The following is a 27,772-nucleotide window of genomic DNA, read 5'->3' as shown; positions in this document are numbered from 1 at the left end:
AGCGTCATTATTAACAATATCTTGTTAACTTTGCCACAATCATGCTTTCCATTTTCATAAAAAAACAAAAAAATGGGGAAGCTTAAGGTCTGAGAAGGACGACTGCAACAGGGGATGACAGCATAACACTGTGTTTGGGTGTTTTGTCTCATGTAAAACATGATAAAATTTATAAAACAGAAATATTGAAGCAAAACCTTGGTATAGTAGCTGGAAGCTACGATTGAATAAATGCCCAGTTTTTGGTTGACCCAGCTAAGGACAGGTGGACATTTCCATCATACATATATTTTAAACTCTTTAAAGCCTAAATCATGAAATAATTGTTATGGTTTTGTTTAAAAACAAAAAGCATGAATTTTCCTATTCAGAATCGATTTGCATATTGATTCTTATAGCAATGGATAATTTTAAGTACCATTACTGTAATGCATAAATGTAATTTTGAAATCAGATTCCAGAAAAAAAAATTAATTTTAAATCTTGACAATTGTAATTGAGTCGATACCCTGCCATAAATATTTTTTTTCTAAACTGAACTCGTCACCGTAAACCCTGACAAATAAAAAAAAACAAGTTTTGAATAAGTTAACAAGTGATTTTCATAATTTGTTACATACGGAAGAGTACGGAAGAGGATTAGGGCCACTGAAGGAAAATTCTCAGAATTTTGGATCTTAATATAGATGTGCACCATGAAGGAGGAGATGTGGGAGCACTCAGCTTCACTGACAAAGATGTGAGTTGTTTTGGATGGCCGGTAACACATTAGTGGAAAATGACGGAATTAGATGCCCGAGGGCACGTAAAAAGTGATGCTATTTCTTAAATGGAAGAGCAGGTTATTAAAACAAGAGAGCTAGTGTAGTCTATGGCTAAGGCTTGATGCTAACATGTTTGTTAGCTGTCAGAATTCATTTAGAATTCTGAGAAAAAAGTCAGAATTCAGAGAAAAAAGTTAGAATTCTAAGATAAAAGTCAGAATTCTGAGAAAAAAGTCTGAATTCTTGGATTAAAGTCAGAATTCTGACTTTTTTTCTCAGAATTCTGAGGAAAAAAGTCAGAATTCTGAGGAAAAAAAAGTCAGAATTCTGTGAAAAAAGTCAGAATTCTGAGATTCAAGTCTGAGATTAAAGTTAAAATTCTGAGAAAAAAGTCAGATTTCTGAGAAAAAAGTCAGAATTCTGAGACTAAAGTCAGAATTCGGACCTTTTTCTCATATTATACTGAAATAAAATTTCAAAATCAGTGAACTTTTTTTTATTTTTTCAGCGGCCCTAATCCTCTTTCGTACCTTGATAAAGGTTGTGGTTGGTTTGATTTTCATAACAAACATTAAGAATTTCAAATCCAAATAGAAATGTGACTTATTAAGTAAAGATGCGTTATTTAGCCATCTGAACCAGGCAGCAGAGGTGAGCCGGTGGGAGGAGCCTATCCTCTAGTTTCCGCATCCCCCCCTCCCCTCCCCTTGCGCCTCTCTCATTGCACGCCGGTAATTTTGGTCACGTTTCCAATCCCCTCATCATTATTTATTTCCTTCTTATTTCGACCTCTGGCACGTTTATCAAATCAGCTTTACAACATTAAACGACACTAACACAACCCTGTCCTGATTAACCGGGGGTCGTCGACTGCCTCATCCATGTATTGGAGTCCTGGGCCCCAGCGCACCGGCTCCGGCTTCAGCCATGTCGGAACAGAGCGCAGCGGCTGGCCGCGGCGGCGGTGACAGAGCGGGAAGCGAACCGGCAGGTAATTAAAAACATCACAGACGCTATTACTATAATTAATGCTCACGTATGCGGGCTGCTTGGGAGGTTTCTGCCTCGTATCGAGGTCTGGGGGGCTTAGAAGGTGAGATGCAGAGGTGTTTAGTGCCAGTTTGTCGCCCCCGCTCAACTGGGGAGTTTGCGCTATTCCGAAACTAGGTCAGTAGATCAGTAGAGCAAGCTCGCCCTCTAACGCTACGCCATTTATGTAACTGCTGCACGACCTTGTTTGTCACACCAGAAGGGTTTCGCAACCTAAACACGTCCAAAATTTAAAAAGCTATTAACTAGTAAAATTTATTTTTCTTCACCTCTATTAATGTTAACCAGTATTAAACGCAACAAAGCTAGTTTAGTAGCACTGAGGCCTGTGTTTATCGCCCTCTCTCCAAAGAAGCCTTTATTTAAGGTGGCATTCCTCAGAACATCTTGTCAATGTTGGATAGATTTAACATATTTGCCAACAGAGGTGGTTCCAGTTATTACACAGCACTTTAAAGGCTTTACATCGATCGCCTCTATTAACGTCAGGAAGAGTTGGGCTCTGTTTATTGGTTTTAAGCTTTAAAGTAGCTCATAATGAGCCTGTGAAAGGCAGTCCTCCTTTAATGTGACATAAACCAGCTCTGGGTTTAGAACTGGATGTTCTGGACCATGCTGTGAATTATGTTTAAGTTTAAAGGAAAAGGTAAAAAAATAAATAAATACCTTATCCTGAAAGAAGCAGTTTGTGTTACAGTTTCCCAAGCTTGTCAATTGTAATCTGTAATATTTTTACTTATTTATTAGGTCAGTACAATTGCAATAACCCAAGTCAACTACTGTGTAGTCTTTCCTTAGCTCTCTACTGTGCATATATTTTTATATCTAAGAGAAACATTCCAGGACATTACAACTTTTTTCTTATTTTCTTTAATGTTTTTTTGTACCATATATACTCTGTACTATACACAATGGCAGTTTGCTTTAACTCTTTGTACTTTTCCCTGAAGGAGTAATCCCAAGGGATGAATAAAGTTGAGTTTAAGTCTAAGTGGGAAGAAAACAGATAACTGAAAACAAACACGTTTAAAATATATTTAAATACAACATCTTAAAGGAAATAAAGAAATGTTCAGATCTTTTTCATAAGCCGCCTTTATGAGAGGGTCCAAAACATTCCAGATTGAGATTTTCCAGGTTTAGATTTAAGGTTTTTGCATTTTTTTTTTTGTAATAATTGCTTTTAAAAAATGTGGGTTAGTTACCGTTTCTAAGATGTACTGTGGGAAAATATTGTTTTAATGGACTGCTGACAAAAGGGATGAATCTAATTGGCCAGTGCTCTAGTCTCCAATAGTAATAACTGAACTTTATTGATCTCACTTTGGAGAAATTTACTTCTACATTTAAATCATCCCCTTGGGGAGCAGTGGGCTGCCATCGTGGGGCGCCCAGGGAGCAATCGGGGGTCAAGGGTCTTGCTCAGAGACCAAGAGTGGCAGTCTGTGACATTGGGGCTCGAACTCAGAGCCTCAGGATTCCAAGCCCTACGCCCAAACCACTAGGCTGCCACTTCCCTGTAAACGCAAAGGAGCCACAACATAGTTCCCAGTACCTTACTTATTGGAAAGATACATTAGGCAATTGGAAATATGTTATACCACCGGAAACCTGGATGATCAGGTGAGAGAATTCACTTTTGATAAGTTATAGCTGTTTAAAACTTCAGAAATTTGGCAACAGGAGGCAGACAGCAGGGTCCCTATACTAACAGACAATATGACTAAAAACCTGACTTTCCATAATGTTATACAGGTGTGGCTAAATAAATAACTGAAGAGGGGAAAAATCTAATTTTTGTGGATCACTTTGAGTTAAATAATTCTAACTGGAATATGCAAAATAATTTCGTATTTTTTGCAGCAATATTGCTTAAATTTCAGTCATTTGTGAAGCAAAGGATCAAAAAACAAAGAATCAAAGACATAAGTAGAATAGGGGGAAAAAAAAATAACAGATGCATCATCCAGTTGGTAAAAACGCAACTAAAATTACAGAAGCCTTTTAAAGCATTTTTATTTTCTCAAAATACTAATGTTAATGTTTTAAACCCCTAAATCCAGTTTTGTTGGGATTTTTTTGTAAATGGAGGATTTGGTATGTATGCAGCTGCAAAGTTGAATTAAAAAAAAGCCTAATCCAGTGGAGAATTTGCAGTCTACAAGGGAAATGTAAAAAAGGGAAATGTAAAAAAAAAAATAAAGATCTTTTCAATCTATGTAATTATGAAACAAAAAACATAAATTTTCCTGCTGTTGAAAGGATATAGTCACATAATATCTCATCTGCAGGAGATGACTTTCTGGTGTTTCCATTTAACCTGAAGTCAGATCAGTTGGTTCTGGAGGCTGAAGCTGATGACTAATATGAGAGGAGCGAGACCAGAGCTGACTCATCTGAAAAACATCATTGTTGTTTACGCAAACACCATTTAATAACCTTGTTCAATTTGCATTTAGAGGTTTTGCTGCAGGTTATTCAGTATATGTGGGAGACTGATGTAGGATAATAGGATGATCTGTCACAGCTATGTACTGAGAATGAAAACTGAAAACCGCTCTGGGTTACAGCTACTGAAAAATTAAGGCATAATTATTTAAATAACTGGGTATATTTTTGCTTTTTGCAGTTTTACTTTTACTTCAAAAGGTTTTTCTTAAAAGACATTTTTTAAATATTTCTTTTTTAGAGGGTGTTTAACAGAATGATCCTTAATGGCATAATATCTCCTCTATCCGTTTCCTTTGTAAATAATCACCACCTTCTTGGTAGATAAACGCCTAAATTAGTGGCTCAATCAGTAAAATAAGTCAGTCTTAAATAAACTACAATGAGTGCCAAAAACTTATCTTGCACTAGTTAATATGCTGCATCCTGTCATCATCGAAACAAGCAGGTTAAAGTTAACTTAGAGATAAATACATTCCTGCTTGTCATCCCTCATTCTCCGCAGCCATTAAAGAGTTTTAGTTTTTTTCCATTCAACACCTTTTTTTTTGTCTATTTGCTAATCATTGGTCACTTCACGCCTGCTGTCAAAGCTGGCTCTCTGTCAGCTGGCAGCACGGTTATGCATATGTTCACCTGCCTGCAAACGCTCAGGGTGGGTCGATGATAGTCTGAAGGGCGCAGGGTTCACGTTTTCACAGCGCTTTTCTCACGTGTATATGCAAATAGGAAGGTGAACGCGTTTAAAAGCACAATTTCCACAGCTGTTACTCGTATTAAAAGTCAGTGTAGTTCTGACTTTTTTCTCAGAATTCTGACTTTAATCTCAGTGCAATTTTGACATTCTTCAGCGTAACCAGTGTTTGTGCTGAAATTAGATGGAACTTTATCTTGTTTTAAATATGCCATTAAAGTCTTCTTTAGCATTATATATCACTGCTGGGCCTGCATGGCACTTGAGCGACAAACACCATCACGTAGGGGTGTAAATCACACCCATCATGGCGATTCGATTCAGTATCGATTTCCTGACCCAACGATTAGATTATTTTTCGATACTCAAGAATACACCAAGATACAATTCGATTTGTTTCTTTTTTTTTTTTTTTTCAAATTTGAAATAAATCAATGAAAGCTGTAATATCGTTATGCTTTTTTTTTTTTTTGAAACAACAGCAAATAACAGAAGTAGAAAAGTTGCACTCCACCTATTCCTATTATCCTCATTCACTGAAAAATAATAATACCCCTGTGTTATAGATTCTGAAAGACCTTGCATCAAAAAATACTGCACAAAATCAGTGCAATGAGTGCAATGCAATACCTTGGCTCCAGACGTCCCCGCCCCCTCCACAGACGCTCCGCTGCACCTCTCCCAAATTGTAGCTGACCGCAGACAGTGCTGCAAACATGAGGCCGGCTTGTTTTGTTTTTATGAACGAAATTGCGGAAAATAGCTCGTGAAGTTTGACCAGCTAGAAGAGCGGGGTGGTGGGAGAACGCTGGGACCCTTTTTCCACCTGGATCTCCGCTCTTTTTAGCCATCATGTCCCTCCGTCGTCGGACTAAACTCACCCCCACTTCCTCAGCGCCTCGGCCGTATCTAGACCCACAGTGTATAACACAGACCACGCTTCAATATTGAGCATAAATCACAAATGTCTGTGTCAAGCTCACTGCAACACACTGCTGCAGGAGTATAACCAGGAGGCGAGGTAGGAGGGCAAAATAGGTTTAGCGCCACCGCAGCACGGGAGGGAGAATTACGTCCAGGAGCAAATGGATAAGAATAGACTGGAGGAAAAAAAAAAAAACATGATTCGATACTCCTGCGGACGAATCGATGCATCGGATCGTCTGCTGTTGGATCGATGCATTGATACAAACGATTATTATTTACACCCCTACTATAATGATTCCATGAAGTAGTGAAAATTGTATTCCTTAAAAACGTATTACTACTTTTAAGTTTATTTTATATATTTTTAAATAATACTATTTTATATACCGGTATATAAATGTATTTTAAAGATGCTTATTTATTGTTCCTGCGTGAGGAAAAAGGAATTAAAAGTACCTATGTTAATAGTTTTAGTGTGAGGGTTACAAGCATCAAACTTTGCCATTAAGACAGATTTATGTGTTTTCACTGCACAGTTTGTGAACGTAGCGATGTTTTAACAATGCCCTTCATTTTGCTTTGAGTAAGCTGGATATATCTTTAAAATGTCAACAACAGGCTGTTGTTTCCGTTTCTAAAAGACATTTAGCTCCACATCTGCAGTTATCTGATTGGTTCCTACCATGACTCTATTAGTCATGCCCTGGTCCCCTCTTTGAATCAGGCTCTACCACTCCATTGCATACTGGTCGTCTTGTTTACGCCATATTTAAGTCAGTTTTGCCAGCCAGGCTAACAAATAAGCAGAACTTCCTGATTGTAAAATTGGACGATCATTTTCCTTCCCTTTTGTTAAGCAAAAACTGTATTAGTACATGAAGCATAAATATGACGGATAAGAACCATGATCACAGAAGCTCTGAGAGTGTTTTCACATTATCTCTGGGGGTTGGATCCATTTCAGATGGACCAGATTTTGTTTCCTTAGATAGTTTGTTTGGATATGTCAGGTTTGAAAACAAATCTGACTAGGTAAAAAGGCTTGCCTCCCTAAATAAAATGACCCTCTGTTCACTTGTTTGTGAACCCAATGTGGTTTCTGTCTGTTTTCATTTCAATGCTTTGTCACTGTGACTGCTTGCTGCCTGTTTCAGTTCTGCCATGTTCTCCTTATTTGTATCAAACAGCATCGTGAGTAGCCTACTGCTAACTTGGTTGCCAATAATCTACAGCTACTTTAGAAAGAGACAAAGACAAGCAGCTTTACTTGTTTACTCCCATGTTTGCTTTGGGAGTAAGGCGGCTTTGACATGATGCGGTTTATTTCAGCTGATGCCAACGTCTCAGTGTGAACAAACCTGTATCACTGCATAACTTTCTCATATTGTTCAGCCCTACCTTGCAGTTGGTTTGCTCAGTGGCACAAGAGGATAGTTACCTTTTGCTGTAGATGGAGACACTGGGTAACAACAAAAACATTACCAAGGCTTAAATTAATGCGGTATATTCAGGCCTGCTCTTGAACAGCCGTGCACTTAACATGTCCAAATATGTTTTTGGATTAATCTGAATAAAAAGAGCAGAGGTAGAGGATAGAGGTTTGGTGATGTTTCATAATAAATGAAAGGATGGGTTTGTCCACAACGGTTTAAGGCACTTTGTGTTAGATTTATGGAGCCATCAAAGCATGGAATTGTTCTGCATGTCCAACATATTGTAAAGCAGTTGGTTTCAGACAAGTAGAGTGAAATATTTAAGTTTTGGTGGCTTAAGTTAAATTAGATATGTGGAAGAGAAAATAATTGACAATGAGTGCTAATTCTGTTGAATAGAATGCTGCTTTCATTTTGAATTTAAAGCGTTTTTTTCTGGAGTTTTTTAGATTCAGTTCTGAGCTGCAGAATCTAAGCTACTGTTTACTGTGCTGATTGTTTTTACTTTTCTTTACATCTTATGATGTTGTATTGTTTTAAGGTATTCATACATGCATGCATAGCTAAAGAAAATCTTAGGAATGATTAGTTTTATGAAATTAGACTTTTATCAAATTGTATGTTCTTAAAGTATTACTAAAATGGGGCACAGTGTGTAGGTGCAGCCATTATTCAGCAAACAAGCTAGGTAAGTAGATGTGTGAGCTGGTGAGAAGGCGGTTGGCTTTATTGGAATGATGTATTTACTGCCTGGAATCCATTCCGCTGCTCGTCTTCTTTGCAGACTTGTAAACTTGCAGAGTGAGGCGGATTAGAAGTCAGGTCTCGGCTGATCTGATAAAGGCTGTTTGGCTCATGGTTAAAAATAGGTGCCATCTATAACTCCCATTGTTCAGTCTTCCTTCTGTCAATCTCTTAAGTTTTTATCCTTCTTATTGTTTTCAGAAGCTCATTGAAGTATAAAGATTAAGATTTTTAAAAAAGGCATTAGTCTGAGAGGCCCTGTTTGCACTTTGGACTTGAAATACTTCTCTTAATATGGTTACCCTACAACAGCATGGGTATTTTGATCCATATCTAATCTCTACTCAATATAGAAATGGTGTAAAGAACACAGAGAACACTTATAGAAATCCCAGTGATTTCTATAAGTGAAACTTATCCCAGTGAAACTTACTTCCAGGCTGGTTTTTACAGTTTATTTTGGAATCCTAGCTAACATAGGTGGATTATTTTTGCTTATCTGGTATTTTAGATATTTCATGCTCTGACTTTGAGGTGGGAAACATTGATCCTGTACGTCTTATAGGCCTTTGCTTCCCAAGTCCACCTTTTTAAAATGGCTGGGTTATCTTACCAGGCTGTCACTAAGTTCAGCAAGACGCATTCATTTAAACCAGATGGGTTCAAGATGGAGAAACTTTTAAAACATTAAGGACCGCAAAACTGATGCATTCCCTCTGTTTACTCTCAGCTTTTGCAGTGTCTAGTATTGACATAACATAACAAGGCTTTGTTGGGCTACTCTATAAAGCCTGTACTCAACTCTAATCCAGACATAATGAATTGAGAAAGCTTCCTGGATGGGAGGCGAAATATCTTCAAACTTGGAAAACAAAGTCCAGTGGTTTGTTTTTTTAACTTTTTTCAACTTTTCGGGATTGATTGATAACATTAATACTTCGGTTTTAAGTGAGTGTTCTTCTTAAATAAAGAATTAACAGTGGTAAACTAGATTCCTTGGTTCAGCTTAATTGGCCACACCCAGACCTGCATACTGCCAGTTCTGTCAATTGAAAAAACGAAAAAGAAATACAACCAGTATTACAACATAAATTTGGCCAAAAAACACATCAGATGTTGATGCTTAGAAATTCAAAAGCTGTATAATAAGTCAGTGATATCTGTATGATTTTTTTATTTTTTTTTTTTTACGGTTTTTGGAATCCAAGGAGCCACAGAGCTAGAACTGTTAACCACAAATGAAATAAAGATTTTACAGCCGTGAACATTGCCAAAAGTGGTTGGAATAACTGGACGCCGTGTCCACAGCGAATGTGCTAGATTCAGATAGAATTCCTATAAAACCTCGCAGTGAAGGGCGGTGAACTCCACGCGGTGAGAACGTTCGCTGCTCCTTCCTCACCTTCTAGAAAGAGCGTAGATGTTGTCAAACAGCAGCACCGCATGGAGAGAGAGGAGAGGTGGTTGCTGAAGTTGAAACGAGCCGAACTTTTCTATAAAATCGCGATACGGCAGCCAATCAGGGACTGGTTGCAGTAATGAATGCTCTCTTTAAGTGGCTTTATAAAAAAAAAAAAAAGAAAAAGTTTTAAAGGACTGTTTGTCATCCTCACTGACCTCCAGCACAGAGCCCAGTCTTTCACTGCACACTGTCCAGCATTGGTGCTTTCTGCTGGGGTAGATTTACACCAAATCCGACCATCATCCTGACACAGCTCGGCACCAAAGGATAGTTACCTTTTGCTGTAGATGGAGACACTGGGTAATACAAAAACATTACCAAGGCTTAAATTAATTAGTTATATTCAGGCCGGCTCTTAAACAGCCGTGCAATTAAATGTTTGTTTGTTTTTTGGTTGGGTTACCAAGCAGAACAATGATCCCAAGCACAATTAATCAACCTTTGATTGCCAGAAAAATAGATGAATAAATACAATAAGGCTTTAATCTTTTACAAAGATTAATTTTAAATCTTTTAAAACAAATCTGTGCTGGAGATTAAAAAATTTAGAGAGGAATGAGAGAGGAAATTAGTGAGAGTTTGATAAGATAACGACAAAGTAAAACCTATCCATTGATTTGTTTAAGAAAATATGAAGCACACCCATGAGTCATATTGATATAACAATCTCTTTATGTGTGTTTGTGTTTAAACAATAGAGAAAAATTTTAGTGGGATTTCAGCTTGGGATTTCCCCAACATGTTCAGATATTGTTATCCAACTATTCTGATGGGTCATACTGGAAATTGGTGGTTGTGATTCAATGTGTTCATTACTGAGCGTGAAGATGTCAAAATTTTTTAAACAGTATGAAATAAAGGCTTGTTTTAAAAAGAAAAAAAACCCAAAAAACTTAAAAAGAAATAGATGGCTTCTGATTTTATTTAATTTTTTCCTTTAGGGAAACGTTCCTTAGCTCTCTATCAGCCAGTTGATTGGCAGTGTGCAGTAGCTAATCTTGAAGTTTAATTTCCAATGCCATACAGTTTGGTTGTTTTTTTTTTGTTTTTGGTAGCTGATTATAACGACTTTAAATCCTGGGAATTTTATCAATTTTGAAAGTGGTACTTTTTAACCTCTTACCCTGACACTGATAAACTGCCCAGGCCATGCTGCAAATAAAGATTCAATTAAACATTAATAAAAAGTGTAATGTTTGTGTTTCAGATGACGTGCTGGTTAAGCATGAATCGAGCGATTCTCTCCCCAGTTTGATGACCCCATCCTTAACATCTAGTATGTCCTTTAGCATGGACATGCCAAGGAAGCGCAAGGGAAGCACTGACAACCAGTGAGTATTCCTAGTTCTCTTGCTCTGATTGAAAAATAAACACAATGAAGGAAACATCTGAAGGATTTAATTATATCTATATCTTCCTCTTAGGGATTCAAAATTGGCTTTAATTAATGATGCTGATATGGAAGACGACCAAAACGGGTACATTTTTAAATTAACCTCATGTTTATGTACAATTCTCCGGAACAACTTAAATAGATCCTATGTGTTTTTGATTCTTTTCTCTTTCCTAGGTCCGACGGGGAGGACCAACATGTCAAAATTAAATGCTACAGGTAGACAAAAAAGATGTAAATTATAATAAAGTGTGTAGTACTGTTTAGTTTTGAGTTGCCTTTCAGAGATCAATCATGTGGTTTTGCTTGAATGTTTCTGCAGGGAACCACACAGCCAAATAGAGAAGAGGAGACGAGATAAGATGAACAATCTGATCGACAAGCTTTCAGCCATGATCCCTACATGTAACCCTATGTCCCGAAAACTGGACAAACTCACGGTGCTCAGAATGGCAGTGCAGCACCTGAAATCCCTCAAAGGTGTAGATTACGTATATAGTCTATAGTTATCAAATAAAATGAACCCTACTGCACTACCAGGTTTAGTTAAGTGATATTTAGGTTTAAGACTGTATTTTTATATTTCCTGGTAGAACTGAAAAAAATTCTTTGCTTCCTTTTTTTTTCAATCTTTATGTTGAATATTTTTTAACCTGCTTCTTTTTTTGGATTAACTCACTGTTCGTGATTACAGGTTCAGCTAGCTCCTTTTCTGAAGTGAGCTACAAACCGTCCTTCCTTCCTGATGATGAGCTTAAACACCTTGTCCTCAAGGTAAACATTACATAGTAAGAAACGTTTTACTGTGTAATTCAAATGATCAAAATATTATGTTTAAAGGTATTGTGGAGGATTTTTGAGAATTTTAGAAAAGACCCGGCCTCTCCTTTAAAAAAAAATCCACATGCACAATCCTGTACCCGCTCCCGAGAGGGAACGCCTATTAAACGCGCGCAAGAGCATGCACAAGCCCATTTCTCCTTGTGCATGCTCTATTTAAAAGTTGATGTTCTTATAGTTCATACAAGCTTACTGTGTCTGAACATCCGCCCTAACCCCTAAATCCCTCACTCACTTTATAGAGCGGGGACTATATGGTGGAATTAATAGCAAACTCGGTTAACTGACAGTTCGGATAGATCATCACTGTTTTTTATTCCCCGTTGGTCATGTAACATGTCACTCCTCCTCCAACGCGCGGTGCCCATGCCATCTTTGTTATTAGCGGGCCGCTGTGACAGCAAATCCCATAATGCTTTGCCAGGAAAGTTCTTCATACAAAGCATTCCGGGATAAATCTGCCCCTTTTGAGGCCTTTCTGTTCTTATACTCTTCGTAAACACTTTTTCTCTTACGACACTCGGGCATTTTCAAAGAACCACGCTGAGAAAGGTGAGCTTCAATGACTGAAACTGTAGCTCACCAAACATGTACGCCTGAAAGTGTGCGTGTGCAGAAACGGGTAGCTAACGGGGAGGCGAGCACGTATGACGGCCTTACGTAAACATATCACCAGAATGATTGACAATTAGGAGGGCCACTTACTTAGATGATCCACCCGGAAATAAAAGATCGTCCTCTATACCTTTAAACTATATGAGTTACATTTATATTTATGTTGTATAAGAGCTTTTTAAAGGCCTGATGGTTTTGTGCCTTTTGTCTTGAGCAGATCCTGACTGTCGCTCTTTCCTTGTCTCTGTTGTGCAGGCTGCAGATGGGTTCCTGTTTGTAGTGGGCTGTGATCGTGGGAAAATAGTTTTTGTCTCAGAGTCCGTCACAAAGATATTAAATTATAGTCGGGTAACACTTTTACATTTGTCGCATAATCTGCTTCTTATCCATGCTGAACATACTGTAGAATAGCAAGTAAAATAAATACATTTTACTCTATAAGTTGGGTTTTTTTTTTTTTTTTAAATGTACATTTGTGATTTTAATTTATCCTTATTGAAACCTTAATCTGCCATACTTCTGGTTGCACGCCTTGCCTTGTAAACATGTTTATTCCATTTGTGTGTCCATTAGATCTCATTCAAAAGCAGCTATTTGAATGTGACAAATTGTAAAAAGTTCAAAAAGAATATATACTTTTTACAAGAAAATATTAATAACATTAATAGTGTGTCCTTACAATCTGACTCCCTTCCAGATTAACACACCATCTGGTGTGCTCCTGGAGCAACAGTCCTCAGTAATTTAACTTCTTAGCTTTGTTTGAGATTTTGATATTTGCTTTATCCACACGGGAGCCTTTTGTTTTTCCAAGTCTGTGGTGATGTGTGTGTTTACTTTAGACGGAGTTGATCGGACAGAGCCTGTTTGACTACATACACCCCAAAGACATGGGAAAAGTGAAGGAGCAACTGTCAGCCTCTGAATCACATCCTCGAGAACGGCTAATCGATGCTAAAAGTAAAGCTTTTAATGTTTCTAATTGATGTTATAAAGGTTACATTCGCTGTGTTTAACACACTGGGTGTCTGCAGCTGGTCTGCAGGTTCAGGCTGACCTTCCCATCGGTGCGTCACGGTTGTGTTCAGGAGCTCGGCGCTCTTTCTTTTGCCGTATGAAGTACAACAAAATACCTGTGAAAGAAGAAAAGGAAACCCAGGCCAATACCTCTAAAAAGAAAGGTGATTCAAGAAGTTCCTGTGCACTTCTCACAAACTATACCAATGGGAGGATTTTATATTTTATTGATTAGGTTCTTTTTTCTGACATTCTAGAGTCACAGAAGTATTGCACCGTCCACTGCACCGGCTACATGCGCAGCTGGCCAACTAGTCAGGTGGGAGCCGAGGGGGAAGGCGAAGCAGACAAGCAGGACAGCTCCTATTTTAGCTGCCTGGTGGCGGTAGGACGCGTCCATTCGCACTCGGCTCCGCAAATTAACGGAGAAATCCGAGTTAAACCCACAGAGTTTGTTACACGCTACGCCATGGATGGAAAATTCACCTTTGTTGATCAAAGGTAGATTTGATTTCCTGTTATTCAGTTGTAAATCTGCTGGAATGTGGTGCTTATCATTCGGACTATCTATGGGAGAGACTTTAAAATCATTCACTGCAGGGAAATTAAAATCTTCCTTTAAATGAGCTGCTTTTTGAAACGTTATTAGGATTTTTTCGTGAGTGTAAATGACTGGAGCCAGTTTTTCTTTTGAGTTAATCCCTTTTAATATAAGAAACCGTTGGTAGTACTTAGCATCAAGATATTTTTATGTAATGGTTGTAAAAGTATTAAGACCTTGATATATCAGGGTGTGTGAATGTCGAAGATTTGTAACAACAGATAAATTCCACTCTTAAGGTTAAAAAGTTAAGGTTTTTTTATGTCAAAACAGGAGATCAGACAAAGAACAGAAAACAGATTTGTTTGTTTGTATTTCTGTTCACCCACCCAATGCAAAACTTTCACGATTAAGTCAAAACAAGTCGAGACCTTGTGTGTAAAAGAATCACAGCTTTCCTACTAAAAGTTGCTTTTAAAGTCTCACATCAAACCTTACCTTCATACATCCCAGTGTTGGGTTGATCATAGGCTCGCTTGTATTTTTCCCAGCCCAATCCCTGCCCCTAAATGCATATGAAAGTCACTATACATATGGAGAAGGCATCCACAGTGCTGTAAGATAACCATTGCAACAATGGTGTCTGGCCGTCATAACAAGGCCATGTCAACATACCTCAAGGAAATTTATTACGGCCAACCGGCAATTTATTGAATGACGTCAGCGACTCGCTAAAAAGTTTGGCTGAAAAAAAAAACCCTGTCAGATCGAAACCGTTTGCTTCTACAATTTTTGAAGTCCAAAAGGTGCGGTCTATCTGCTGCATTGAGCTCAATAATTGCTTGTGGTGTTTAGAAAATCATTATTAAGATGTATATATAAAACCCCTATAATTCTATTAGGAGCGCTGCACTATTCAAACACGTGAATCACACTCAGGGCCTGAGCTTCGAAGATTACAAAAAAAAAGGGGGCACTAAACTGCTCATGCATTTTTTTTTTTTTTTCTTTTGCCTTGTGTTTGCACTAAGTGGGCTCATTGCTGGTGATCTATAGAAGTTGCTGCATAAATATCATGTGCAAAAAGGTTGTATTAAACTCTTAGTTTGAAAGAGGCCAGTGGTTAGCGCGCACCACCCATGTATGGAGGGCTTGGTCCTCTACGTGGCCGACCCGGGTTCGTATCTTACCTGTGGTCTTTCTTTGCATGTCTCTCCCCCTCTCTCACACCCCTTTTCCTGTCAGCCTATTGTTGGAAAAGAGGGGAAAAAAAGCCAATAGTGATGTAAAAAAAAAAAATTATAATAAAAACAAATGTTAATTGGCGATAACAATGACACTATGAATATTTTTATTGCATTCCACATAGTTGGTCTATCCCAAAGTGCTATAAAAATGTGGAGAATAAAAGTTAAATATGAGAGAAATATGTGATTTTCATGAAAAATTTGAAAGTTGTCTTTGTCTGCTAATTAACTAACCAATTCCACCCCAAAAAAGAAGGAGCCACAATCAGATTTCCAAGAATTAAGCTCCACAGCATGGATTTATTTTCACCAACTCCTATGATATAAAATTCTATTTTATTTGTAAAAATGTGTTTTTCCATTTTTGTTTAAATGTGTAAACATTTTTGTCGTCCAGCGGCATTAATTGGTTACAGCCTGCATAGACGTTTCTCTTTATATTATTCTACTGTTGTCATTTCTAACAATTCAAATACTTATATGTTCACAGAATCTCTTTGTCATCTGATTGTACCACTGCCTCCTTTTAGCCCGTTTTTGGTCCAGTAATCCCAACTATAACAAAATGGAAAATGTTTTCACAGTTTTCATGTCAGGCAGGATTTGTAAATAAAGTCTGAGGAGCATGGATCATTTGATACTCAGACTTTCCACTGGTGGATTTTATACCCCGCACAAAACCTATTTTTTATTTTATTTTTTTCCCAAGAAGGTAAAGTAAATTATCTTAATGGAATTTTTTTTCTTATTTTTCACTCAGAACATTTCCCTTACTAAAGGTTTGGACAAGAAAAAGTCAGCAATATTATCTAACCGTTAATCAAAAAGATATTACAGCTCATCCTGAGATTTAATTCTCATTTAGGAATCATAATGGTTTGGTTGAAATTCCAGAAGTGACAGTAAGATAATTTAAAAAACTTCTCAAAGGAAGAAATTTATTTGAGTTTTACAAATTCTTGCCAAGTGAGTTTTGTTTCCCTTGTTAACATTTATTTTTAAATTTTTTCAAAACCAGTAAGTGTGATCATATCCAGGGAAAACATGTCTTCTTTTACTGCCACTGTTTTTCTCCCTGTTCCATACTCTGCTTTAGCATTTAAAGACAAAGGTTGGGGCTTTAATACTTTGGGAGTCGATGGTAAAAATATTTATATTTTAGATATTTTATCTTTATTTTCATTACTTAGGAGTATCTTGAATAGATTCATTCCTTATCATGAAGTTGAAATTCTTGAAATTCTTGGCTAGGAAACAGCAAGACTGATAATGTACAAAATTAGCATAATTTCATCTCAACGGAAGCTGAAAAAGCTAAATGTGTTTTACAACTGGGGAAAAAAATGCAGACTTTTTTTTTCTGCATTTAAGACTTTTAAAATATTCCAGTAATATGTTAAGTATTTTGTATCTTTTGATTTAGTTTTTTAGAACCATTGAATTTACAGTGTTTTGATAAATTTTTCCGGAAACGCTCATTTTGACTTATTTCACTCTTCTCTCCCCCAACAGAGCAACTACCATTCTAGGTTATCTTCCCCAAGAGTTGCTTGGAACGTCTTGCTACGAGTATTTCCATCAGGATGATTTATTACATTTAGCTGACAGACATCGAAAAGGTTAGCAGTGTCTGTTATCCTGACTCATAACCCCTTAACTGCATTGTCATGCGTTGCTGTGATGCACATCATGCTTTAAATTTCTAGTTTTTGCAAACTGCTTATAGTAGGTGCAGTGTTCTGTCTTGTATTGTTTACCTTTTTTTTTTTATTATTCTTGTTGCCTCTTTGCAGTCCTGAGGAGTCGAGAGAAAATAGAGACAAACTCCTATAAATTCAAAACGAAGTATGGTTCTTTTGTCACTCTGCAAAGTCAGTGGTTTAGTTTTGTTAACCCCTGGAACAAAGAGGTTGAATACATAGTGTCAACCAACACAGTCATTTCGTGAGTATATGCTTACGCTGCTTATTGTTTATCTAACCATATCTGCACATGGCTGCTCACTAAATGACCTGTTTCCTGTTACCTCGTCCGCCGACAAGGTATGACAACAGCCGAACGGGTCGATCAGGACACAAGTCGGAACAGTCGGGCAATTCCAAGGCTTCAGAAGGTCAGACCATAACAATCACAGATCTGTTTCTATGCACTGCTTCATGTTACATACACTGCTCTGATTTCCCCAGTGTATGAATGAAGTGGGTGGTTTTCCGCTGAAAACAGAAAATCAAGTCTGACCCAGAAATGTTTATAGGTCCCTTTCAACATGCTGTATTAAGAAACTCTGAGGAAAGGGTTCAGTTTGTTTATGAATCGGAATCTGTAAGATATTAAATTACTTTATATACTTTTATCTGATGTTCTTAAGAGTGTATCAGAATACTTGAGCTTAAGCAATTAGCCGAAAAAGAGTCATGAAAGAACAACGTTTTTGCAGGAAAGTAGCTGCAACAGGTTTGCCTGAAAAACCACAAATTTTCTACTTGTTGCATGGCTGCAGTCTGCAGAGCTGTTGGTATCTGAGCTGTTATTGAGTATTCAAGCATTAAGAAAAGGAAATGGAGAGTGAAATGAATATTTGATTAACCCAGACATTTTGCATTGGTTTGCAAAACGACAACATTAAGTTAAGGTCAAATTCATTGATTTAAAAAGAAAAAAACAGCTGGAAAAATGCAAAAGGCTAAATTTAGAACTTTTATTAGATAATTCACCAATAAAAAAATAGATTATGTTTGGGATAGATTAGTTTTTACTTTAATTAAGTTAAGACATTAAGGTAACCATAAGTTGCAGTTTTTCTAATTTGCATTAAACAGTGGGACCAAAGGCAGTGGTATCAAAGCCTGACCTGAAAAGGCCCTCTCTATTTAAAAAAGCACATTTTGGAAGTCTTGTAATCCAATGTGTTTTCTTACAGACTGCAAGAAGTCCCTTCCAGTCATACCAGGCATCTCCTCTGCATCTGGAACCATGATATACGCTGGAAGTATTGGGACACAGATTGCCAACGAGCTACTGGATTTTAACAAGTACGAAATTATAACCAGAGCAATAACTTTGTAAAAAAAAAAAAATTAGAGAGCACTGTGTTTTATAAGACATTTTTATTTTATTATTAAAATTGGATCATGGGAGAAGTAATAAGTGAAGAGAATGAAGAAATTAGAAGTTTTTAATGTGTCTCTTCTTTGGACAGTGAGTCTAGAACAGAGGAAATGTTGAGCAATGAAGTAAAAAGAACAGAACCTCACACTAACTGTGAGGCACAGAGCTGAAAGCGTCATTGTTTATAGATCAGAATAGCCTGAACAGCTTTTTGTCACAGACTTCATCATGTGTATCAGACCCTGAAACATGCTTCTGAACCAACGCATACCAGTGAAGCTAGTGTTTATTTGATTTGTGTTGGTCTGTTCAGGATGAATTCATCACCTTCCAGTGGGAACGTCAGTCCGTTCAGTCTTGTTCAGGATAAATCGCCCCAGACTCTCAATCAGATCAACAGTGTAAGTTTTTGTCTTCTGCACAACAAATAAATCTTTTATCCAGAAAACGACATTAATTCTGCCACAAGATGGTGCTGTTCAGGTTAATATTTACCTATTAAAGTTTTGTCAGGTGTTGGACCTTAACAAAATGGATAAATGAGATTTTTTTTTTCGCAACATAAAAGCTGTAAGGACTCTTGATTACTTTAGATGATGTTTCTTTCATGGATGGAGTTAAAATTGCTTGTTTGATTAGGCTTTTAATTTTATATTTCCTTCTGTACTGAGATGCTCATTTCGTGAGTTCAGATCAGGCTGCATTATTTTCAGTTGGACAAAGTTTTTGTTTTGCAAATTAGTAAGATGAATAATAAAAAATTTATTTGAGTTTTAACTTTTTGATTAGCTGAAAATTAAATGCATTGCAATCTATTGAGAAGCAGCCACAGGAATATGACCGGTTCCCCTCTTTTTTTTTTTAATTTAAATTGTGTTTTAAAAGTTATGTACCATGTCTAATAATCACAACTTGATGTTGAAGTTCTTAAATGTTCTACAGGTTTCATTTCACTTTAAACAAGTAGATTTTTATGGCTGCTCACCCTGATTTTTTTTGTGTCTTTTTTAGTTCCAACCCTCAGATGTAGATCTGATAATCTTTGTGTTTTAAGGTGCCAAATGGAGAAACTTCTGACATGGAGATTCCTGGAAAGTCGAGCTCGGAGGGTGAGCCTCAAGGGGCTTCGTTCTCAGGAGGAGACTCTCTTATGGGTACCTTAATCACATCCCCTTTTGTTTAACAACTGATTATAAAGCTGAATCCAATTTCTCAGGATGAAACCTACTTCTAGAGTTCCTTCTTCCCACTGCTCCTTGGTCCTTAATCTGGAAGAATATAAAGATATGACACTGACATACATGACTCTCACTTCTAACTTGTTAATAATATTGAAAATGATTGCCTGATATGTTCACGTGTCTTGGAACCAGTTATCTGTCCAGTTGTGCAGATTTTTATGCTAAAGGAAAACAAAATTGAGAAATGCTCTTTGAGGAAATTCTTTTTGATACATTTGATACGTTTCGTGTATCGTCCCCAATGTATTAAACCCTTATTTGGTGCTGATGTCATTCTAGGGGTGAGTATCGGTGTTGTATGCTGATGAAGATTCTCAGTCATCCAGGTCATGTTCATTCCAACAAAGAAAAAAAAAACACTGAACTTTGTTTCAAGTGTTCCCAGAATTCCCTTTAACGACCCTCCCTTCAGAGACTTAGACATTAATGGGGCATTGCAGGCTAACAAAAGAAGCCAAATGACCCCCATTCAAGGGGTGGACCCGTTTCGTCCGTTTCGATTTGCATGTCGTCTAAGCAAAAACACTGCTTTGTTGGGCTACTGTAGAAGGAACTCAATGCTATTTCTGATATTTGAAATGAAAAAAAAATGCTGGATGGAAGGCGAAACGTCTTAAAACGTGGAAACAAAGTCCAGTGGTTTGTTGTTGTTTTTTTTACTTTTCGAATGGTACGGGTGTTGCGATATGTGTCACGATACCTGGGTTCCAATACGATACTGTCACAATATTGCAAAATCACTATGAATTGCAATATTATTCGAAGCTATCAAACTTAATGTATAGATAAAAATCAAGTGCTGTATATGTTGATCAGACATTCATCAGATATTGATCATTGGTATCCATGTTATTTTGGGTTTGAGTTGGTCCACATCATCTACTGTGACTGCCTCAACTACAGATATGCAAAAAGGGCTCCACAGCGCTTTTTCCCTGAGTGGCGGTGCAGAGGTTGCCCATTTTTCCTCATTGTTTTTTTTTTATTGGATAGTCAAGGATTTTTTTTTATTTTTTAAAAAGACCCCACCCCTCCACTTTAAAAAAATAAAAAATGCACATGCACAACCCTGTACCTGTTCCAGAGAGGGAACGCTTATTAAACGTGTGCGAGAGCATGCACGAGCCCATTTCTTCTTGTGCACTCTGTTTAAAAGTTGAAAACTGTCTAAAAATGTTGGATAAATGGGTATCAACACAATCTTCAATGATTGTACAGCAACATGTGTTTTTTTTTTTCTAATATCATTCAGTCCTACTTGGTGCAGTAAAGATTCACCTGAGAAACGTATTTAACTATAACAAAGATGTCTCTTTCTTTTGATGATTACTGAGGAGGAAAACCTTGGAATGAGCTCAACGTTTGCTGTTAATTATGATTTAAAATAAATATCAATATATATTTAATATCTTCTGATTACTAGCAACAATTAACATTAATAAAAAACATAATTAGTGGTTATTATTGGAGATATGCTAACTGTGAAAGTCCTAACATTTGGGGATTTAATGAGCCGTGCCTGTTTTACCTATAGGCTCTCCACATGCTCCATAAGAACTATTAGGACTCTAAACCTTAGATGTAGGGTTAAGGAATGAGAGGGGAAGAAGAGCAAATGAGATTCAACTTAAATGTGTCTCCTTGTATTTATATATTTTTTTTCTTTTTGTTTTTTTCTTTCAGGGGAGAGTTCCCAGCTGGATTTGGACAGTGTTGTTGGAGCCAGCCTGAACAGTCTGAGCAACGACGAAGCAGCCATGGCAGTGATCATGAGCCTGCTGGAGACCGACACAAACTTGGGAGAAACCGTAGACTTTGAAGAGATGCACTGGTCCTTATAGAACCTGCTCTTGGGAAACAGGAATGCTAACTCCAAAAAAGAAGCATTTAGGGTCTTTTATTTTATTTCCCCCCCCAAGACTTAATTTATTAGTTCTTCCCTTTCATGACAAGCTGCACATTTTCTGAGTAACTACAAGATTCGTACTGGTGATGACCTTCTCAGATTAAGGTTGTGCCTCTGGAGCCTTGCAGCAGTTTCACACCAATTCTAAGAAGCTCAGAAAATATTGAAATTCACATCTTTACATCCTGGTTTTTGAGGAAAACAAAATTTTGGAAAAGGAAAAAAAACAAAGCAAATCACCGAGCTGATGCTTCTGTACAGTTATTACAAAACGTCATGAGGAATACAGCCTGCCACCTCTCTGTAAAGCCTCAGGATATAAACATTAGGATGGAGTCCAGCGCAGCAGGCGGAGCCTCTAACCTCCACCTTCGGGAGTGGACTCAGATATGGGTGCTTGGAAGGTTTCTCTGTCAGTATCTGAACATTTGTCATGGCAGCAGTCCTGTAAAGCTCTTCTTTTCTACACTGTTTTAAATATGCTGTATTTGTTTGGGGTTAATGAGGGCAAACGTCACTTTTTTAGACCATATGTGTCTTAAAGGGACAGTTTGCAAAGGAGACCCCAGTCTTTAATAACTGTTGAATCAGACATGCAGCAGCTGGGCAAACATTTGTCCTCATAAATTCAGTGGATCAACATCATGCTAAGCAAAAAAATAAGTAAAAAAAAACATTTCAAAATGGTGACTATGAGGTTTGGTAGCAACAGCTAAATGAGTCACTTTCCGTTTTATCAGTCTGTGTTTAAAGTTATTGATGATAGAAGAGATAACTCAGGGAGTTATCCAGTTTAAGGATTTCCAGACTTCCCTGCTTTCTGTGTATTTTTGCCCTCCGTTTACCAGTTCACCTGTGTCTTCTCATGCATTATCAGCTTTATAGTTTAGCCCAAGGTGTTTTTTTTGTTTTTTTTCTATTTTCATGTACATTTATGCACTGATACCTTTCTGAAGACGTGTTAATATTACCTGTGCTTACTGGGCGTGTGCTGTGTTGTCACTTAAAGCTGCTGTCTGTAGATTACATACATTCTCTGCTAGCATTAATGACTTATTATTATAGATTTTGTTTTAGCCGTTTTTTTTGTTTTTTTGCGTCGATTAAACGACACAATGTCAGTGATTTTTACAGCAAGAACTTGGTACAGATGGTTGAATTTATCCTATATTTTCCAGGCTTTTATACATGGATACACCCCCCAGTTATGCTTGAATAAATCGCTCTTAAAAGGGTCTTAAAGATGCCCTACAAGAAGGCCCTTGTATAATTGTGACTGCATGATGAAGCACTGTAGTCCATTGCAACAGTAAAGCTTGTCTGAAACGGTTATTTTGCTGCCTTGAACGTGGCTGACGCTGCTTCCTTTTCCTCGTGTCATCCTTGCAGAAAGGATTGAATCTTAGCCAACTTACCATGTTAAATAATTGCCAGTACTTTTGGTAGTTTATGTTCGATTTTAACAGGGCTGATGTTTGGGGCCGTCCCAATAGCTTTGCGATAATTTCCAACTCACTTTCAACCATCAAGCTGTTGATTGACCAAGCTGAAGAGTTGGGTAGGGTCCTTTTTTTATTTTCTCAATTTTGTGAAATACTACAGTATTACTGATAGTAAAACAGACCCTTAGCCTGCTGCAGCCACTACCATGCTTCCCAGAGCCTCACCTTGGATTTCCTCAGAACGTATAGAATGGAATGAATCCAATCAAAAGAAGCTGCAAATTATGATACTGTTTAGCTTTTATTCTTCCTAAGCGTCTATTTTTTATTTTATTTTTTTTACCCCAAGTTGAAGCGTTTGACTCTTGTTTTTCCACACAGCAGGACTGAGTTCTCGAAGCTTTCTTTACAATTCCTGATTGGTCTCCTTAAAGCCTGATCCTCGCCGCTCTGTTAAATGTTTCTGGACTTTTCTTAAAAGCTGGATCTGTGTTAAGAAAACCAACGACAATCACTGAACCCTGTAAATTCTGCCAAGAGGAGCAGAAGAAATATCCGCTCTGAATTAGGCCATGGTCTTGTTGGTAGCTACAGACAATTGGTGGGTCCGGTTCAACTCGTGAAACGACATTTTAGCCACATAGCAGTCGGTTTATTTTTAAGCTGTATTAATCAAAACCAAACAGCTTCTCTTTAAAGCTAATTGAATCTTTTTGTTCTAAGATGTTTCCACACTGGTTAAAAGAGGGTCCAAATGGATCATGAAGAGCCTCAGAAATAATTTTTACATTATTTGTGATGGGTGTATGTAAGCTTCAAAGTCCATCTGGGTAATAATTAAGGGGCTGCTATGCAGAGCATTCCATAGATTTACATATTTCTCTGTAGTTCTCTTTGTATAAAGGTTCATGCATGCAACCTTCATTTTAAAACTTGGGAGTTCCTGAACCTTCCTTAATCCTGTTGCCATTACCTCATGTAGAGTTGAGACTTCCTGTTGCTTAGAATTGCACATTTATCTCTCTGAGAGAAAAGTAATAGCCATTAATAATATGCTTTGTTGGTGATCTATTGCTTTGACTTTAAATGTTGTTGTGAAATCACCAAAGCACGTTAAAGATTTGACGCACAGTCACATTTTCCCTTAAAATTGACCTACTTCCTGGTATTTGTAGCCTCATTGAAAGAATCGGGTGTATCGGTTGTTTTATAAAACATGTTCTCTAAACGTTTAATGCCAAACTATAGAGGAGTTTAATTTGCTGTCTGGTATAATTTGCCTTTAATACATTTATTTTGAAGATAAATTTGCTAAATGCTGCAGATACAACGTTTTTTTTTTTTTTTGGGTCAAATTGTTTCGGTCTATCTAACGATGAATTATTGGAGACTTCCATCGATTAATTATTTGGGATATTCTGTATTTTTTATTGACGGTATCTTGGGCCACGATCTAGCAATTTCTTGAGGACTGTTAATGTTTAATTTTTCCAGTAATGGCTCCTGTTTTGTTGATACAATGTGTGAATCATGAAGTATACCTTCTGTCATGTTAAGCTTGAATTTTGAGGAGCCGGTCGAAGCAGCAGCTCAACTCACAGGGGACCGTCCCACCTGTGTCCGAAGTGCCTTTGGACATTTCTGCTCGGACACGCATTGAAACCTGCTTTTTTCTTTGACTCCTCTGCAGACTAAACGGAGAGCTAAAATGTATTTCATTGGATTAACTTGAAGCTCCATGGGCTGCTGTGCTCATCATGGAGGGATACTTCTGCACAGATTGGAGCAGAGGCTGCACACCATTGCTTCAACACTCACTACCTAACCAAACATGCAGCCCTTAGGAGTCATGCCATGGATGTAGGGGGGTCTTTTTTTTTTTTGGTTAAAGGGCAAAAATTAATTTTGTCGTAAAGCCGTTTGGTGTCGTTACTGTGCTGCTCCCTCCATCTCCCCTCTGTTGTTGCTGTCGTTTCCCCACATAGATAATATATTGCTCTCATATCAGCTTGTTTTGCTGTGCAGGAGTGATTGAACTTTTCAGTTTAGCTTTGTCTCAATTTGAAATAAAGTGTAGTTTTTGTAAGCAAGTGAATTGTCTTTTGTGTGACTAGATCTATTTTCTTTCAATTTTTCTACATGTGTTTTTGCAGCCTGGGGCACTTACTCCCTAGATTCAACTTAAATTTTCACGGTGAGGCCCCTCCTACCCAACATGCAGAAAGATGAATCGTTCTAACTCAACTGAATCAGTTAAATAGCTCCGCAGAACCGGGTGGCATGCTGAAGAATTTCAGGGTGTTTTTTTTTGTTGAAGCAGAGCTGCATGGAAAAGAAATTGTACCATATGCTGCACAAAGGCATAAATACAAACACAATAAAATGCACTGAGATTAATAAGAATATAAAATAAGTCAAAACAATATAGAAAATAAAAGAAATAAAATCAACCAACATCCTTTTGAGTATTAAACGCTGGAAACGAGACTTTAAAAAAAAATATATATATATAACAATGGACTAACAGGAAGCCTGCGTGTTATACATTGGCAAATAATTCCAGATTTTGGGTTCCAGCTACATATAACACCATCCCTTCTGAGTTTATGCCTCGTTCTGGGCACTGACAGGAGTAATTGATCCCCTGTGCGAAGCGAATGAAGCTGTACATATGGATCAGCAATATATGGTGGGGTAAGGCCATTTAAAGACTAAAAACAAAGTAAAAGATGAGTCCTAAAAATAACAGGCAGCCATTGAAGTGAACTTAAATCTCCAATATACTCTAGGATTGGTGTTAGTTGCTTTGTGAAACAGCTTGAAGGTGTGTTGACGACAAAACCATAAAATCATAAAAAGCTACTATAAAAGCATTATGGTAAGATTTTACAACTGTTCAGTAAAATATAAGCTATGTTTATTCCTATATATGTATTTTCTGCTTAGGTAAAAACTATTTCAAAGTTTTCTATACTTGATAGCTTTAAATTGGTTCTGAAGCTTAAATTTTAACTGTTTAATTTTACTTAAATGCAGTTCAGTAACAAATATTGTTCAAGCTGTTGTGAAATGAATTTCAATACATTTTCTGTGATTTTTATTTGCATGTTCAGTCAAAACAGTTTCTGATGGGTACAGTACAGGTGATTTACTGTTTTCTTGTTTGATTTAAAACTCTGCAGTCAAACAAAAATAGAGTATTAAACTCTTACAATCAGCCTATATGAAACTTGCAATTTCCTAACAGAAATGTAACGATATTTACTCAAATGTTGCTCCTTGATTTGAAGAAAGTGGTATTATTTCATACTGCTAAAAATTATATAGCAAATTGCTGCAATCATTTTTTTTAATCATGTCTTCATAGACATGGGGGTAAAAAGGCCTTTCTGTTCTGTGAAGAAAAAAAGCAGTGTTGAATTTGTTGAACAGTTGCATAATTGCTTTAATGGTTGTTTTTCTTTTTTTTTTTCTTTTTTTTTGTTGACCTTGTCCCTCTTTATGAAGAAAAAGGTCAACATAAAGAAAATAAAATTATTTTGAGTACCCATCTCTGGGTACTCTGATTCGCTCACAAAGAATAGAACAAGTTTATATGTAAAGGAACTCTGCGTTGCCTTGAAATGGACAGGCAAGCCGTCCAGGTCGCACCCTCCCTGGTGCTCGGTGATGGTGAGAGAGAAACCCTGGGACCTGCAATTGTAGATGATATTATAGATCAGAGTTTGTGCTCAGATGTTTTAGGTGTTTCCCTGCCTCCACACACCTGACCTGAATGACAAGGTAATTAATTCTGCAGTATTTGTGTAGTTCCACTTATAACTTTATGTTCTCTCCTCTTTTTCCTCATCATAGTGGCTTCCTCTGGTCTGTTCTGCTGTGATACCTATCTGGCTGCCATAGGCATCTCTGTCATAAAAATTGGAGCTGTACCTATTTCCACTGTATTCCTGTTTCTTTTGGTCTGGCTAGCAGAACTGGCTTGTAGTTTGTCTGCCTGGCTATGTCTTAACAGGACTGGACCACCACTGGAGCTGGTTGACAGTTACCGTTTATGATTCTGCTTCTTTCTCCTTGAACCCCAGTTCGGCGTCTGCAGAAGTCCGCTCACATTGAGCCTGGTTCTGCTGGAGGTTTCTTCCTGTTAAAAGGGAGTTTTTCCTCTCCACTCACACTACATACAGGCTCTGTGTGAGGAGTTGCTGAAGAGTCAACAACAAAATACAAGTGAAGTTCATCACCACAGACCCATCCAGGAAGAGCATATCTTGCAAGTCAATGACTGGATACAAGCGATAACCAATCTCACTGTATTTTCTCTGTAAAGTACCTTCAGATGACATGTGAAATGGCATCATAAATATAAACTGAATTTAATTTAATTAGCCTCATACGAAAGTTCTGTTTTTAGAATTTCCTAAAAGTAATTTCATGGTCCAGGCTTTAAAGGGTCAGCCATGGCTGAGGGTTTGTGTTGTTGTCCTGGTAACAGATACGCCTATTTCCCAGTACCGACTCTTTGGCAGATTCTGTTCCAGAATTGTTCTGTATTCAACTCCATCCCACTCCCCATATGTTATGATTAGAGTTGTTCTTTTGTTTTCTACATAAAGGAAAGCATCCCCACAGCATATTGGCACTATCATTTTGGACAGTGGGTATAGTGTCCTTACAGTCTTCCTGTCATGTAACATTTTAACACAACTAGGCTTAATATCTTCAGAAGTCCTGATACTGAATTCAGGCCAGTTTATGGTTTGCCTTTTTTTTTTTCTTTCTTCAGAAACAAAAAATTGTATCTTTGTTTAAAGTCACTAACACATACTGTCCACTAGAGGTCGCCCGAGGTAATGTATCCTTTGATATGCAGTTCTCAGACAGAAGAAAATGCTACCTTTAA

The 27,772-nt window shown here is 37.5% G+C and overlaps 1 protein-coding gene across 3 annotated transcripts; it reads left to right on the top strand.

The window, feature by feature from the left end:
- Positions 1–1,452: 1,452 nt before the first annotated feature.
- arntl2 (aryl hydrocarbon receptor nuclear translocator-like 2) lies at positions 1,453–24,962 on the top strand. Of its 3 annotated transcripts, XM_038299996.1 has the most exons (18): positions 1,453–1,755; positions 10,730–10,853; positions 10,947–11,000; positions 11,093–11,134; positions 11,238–11,395; positions 11,610–11,689; positions 12,626–12,718; positions 13,068–13,109; positions 13,213–13,330; positions 13,405–13,551; positions 13,645–13,888; positions 16,688–16,794; positions 16,969–17,119; positions 17,218–17,288; positions 18,096–18,207; positions 18,597–18,684; positions 19,338–19,437; positions 21,208–24,962. In XM_038299996.1, the coding sequence occupies exons 1-18, from the start codon at positions 1,692–1,694 to the stop codon at positions 21,363–21,365; spliced, it is 1,953 nt and encodes a 650-aa protein (XP_038155924.1). In that variant the 5' UTR covers positions 1,453–1,691; the 3' UTR covers positions 21,366–24,962. The 3 variants fall into 3 exon arrangements, with proteins under 3 accessions (XP_038155924.1, XP_038155925.1, XP_038155927.1); XM_038299997.1 differs by lacking the exon at positions 13,068–13,109; XM_038299999.1 differs by lacking the exons at positions 12,626–12,718; positions 13,068–13,109.
- Positions 24,963–27,772: the final 2,810 nt, after the last annotated feature.

Source organism: Cyprinodon tularosa, unplaced genomic scaffold (assembly GCF_016077235.1).
Source record: "Cyprinodon tularosa strain WSP-4 unplaced genomic scaffold, ASM1607723v1 ctg44, whole genome shotgun sequence".
Lineage (NCBI taxonomy): Eukaryota > Metazoa > Chordata > Actinopteri > Cyprinodontiformes > Cyprinodontidae > Cyprinodon > Cyprinodon tularosa.
Note: the sequence above shows the minus strand (reverse complement) of the source record. Positions and strands in the feature narration are given on the sequence as shown.

What these genes read in the sequence shown, in the direction of transcription:
- arntl2 (XM_038299996.1), top strand. Translation starts at nt 1,692, where the DNA reads ATGTCGGAACAGAGCGCAGCGGCTGGCCGCGGCGGCGGTGACAGAGCG. An exon ending in ACGGCTAATCGATGCTAAAA is followed by an intron (nt 13,331 to 13,404) that starts GTAAAGCTTTTA and finishes GGGTGTCTGCAG; the next exon opens with CTGGTCTGCAGGTTCAGGCT. An exon ending in AGCTGACAGACATCGAAAAG is followed by an intron (nt 16,795 to 16,968) that starts GTTAGCAGTGTC and finishes GCCTCTTTGCAG; the next exon opens with TCCTGAGGAGTCGAGAGAAA.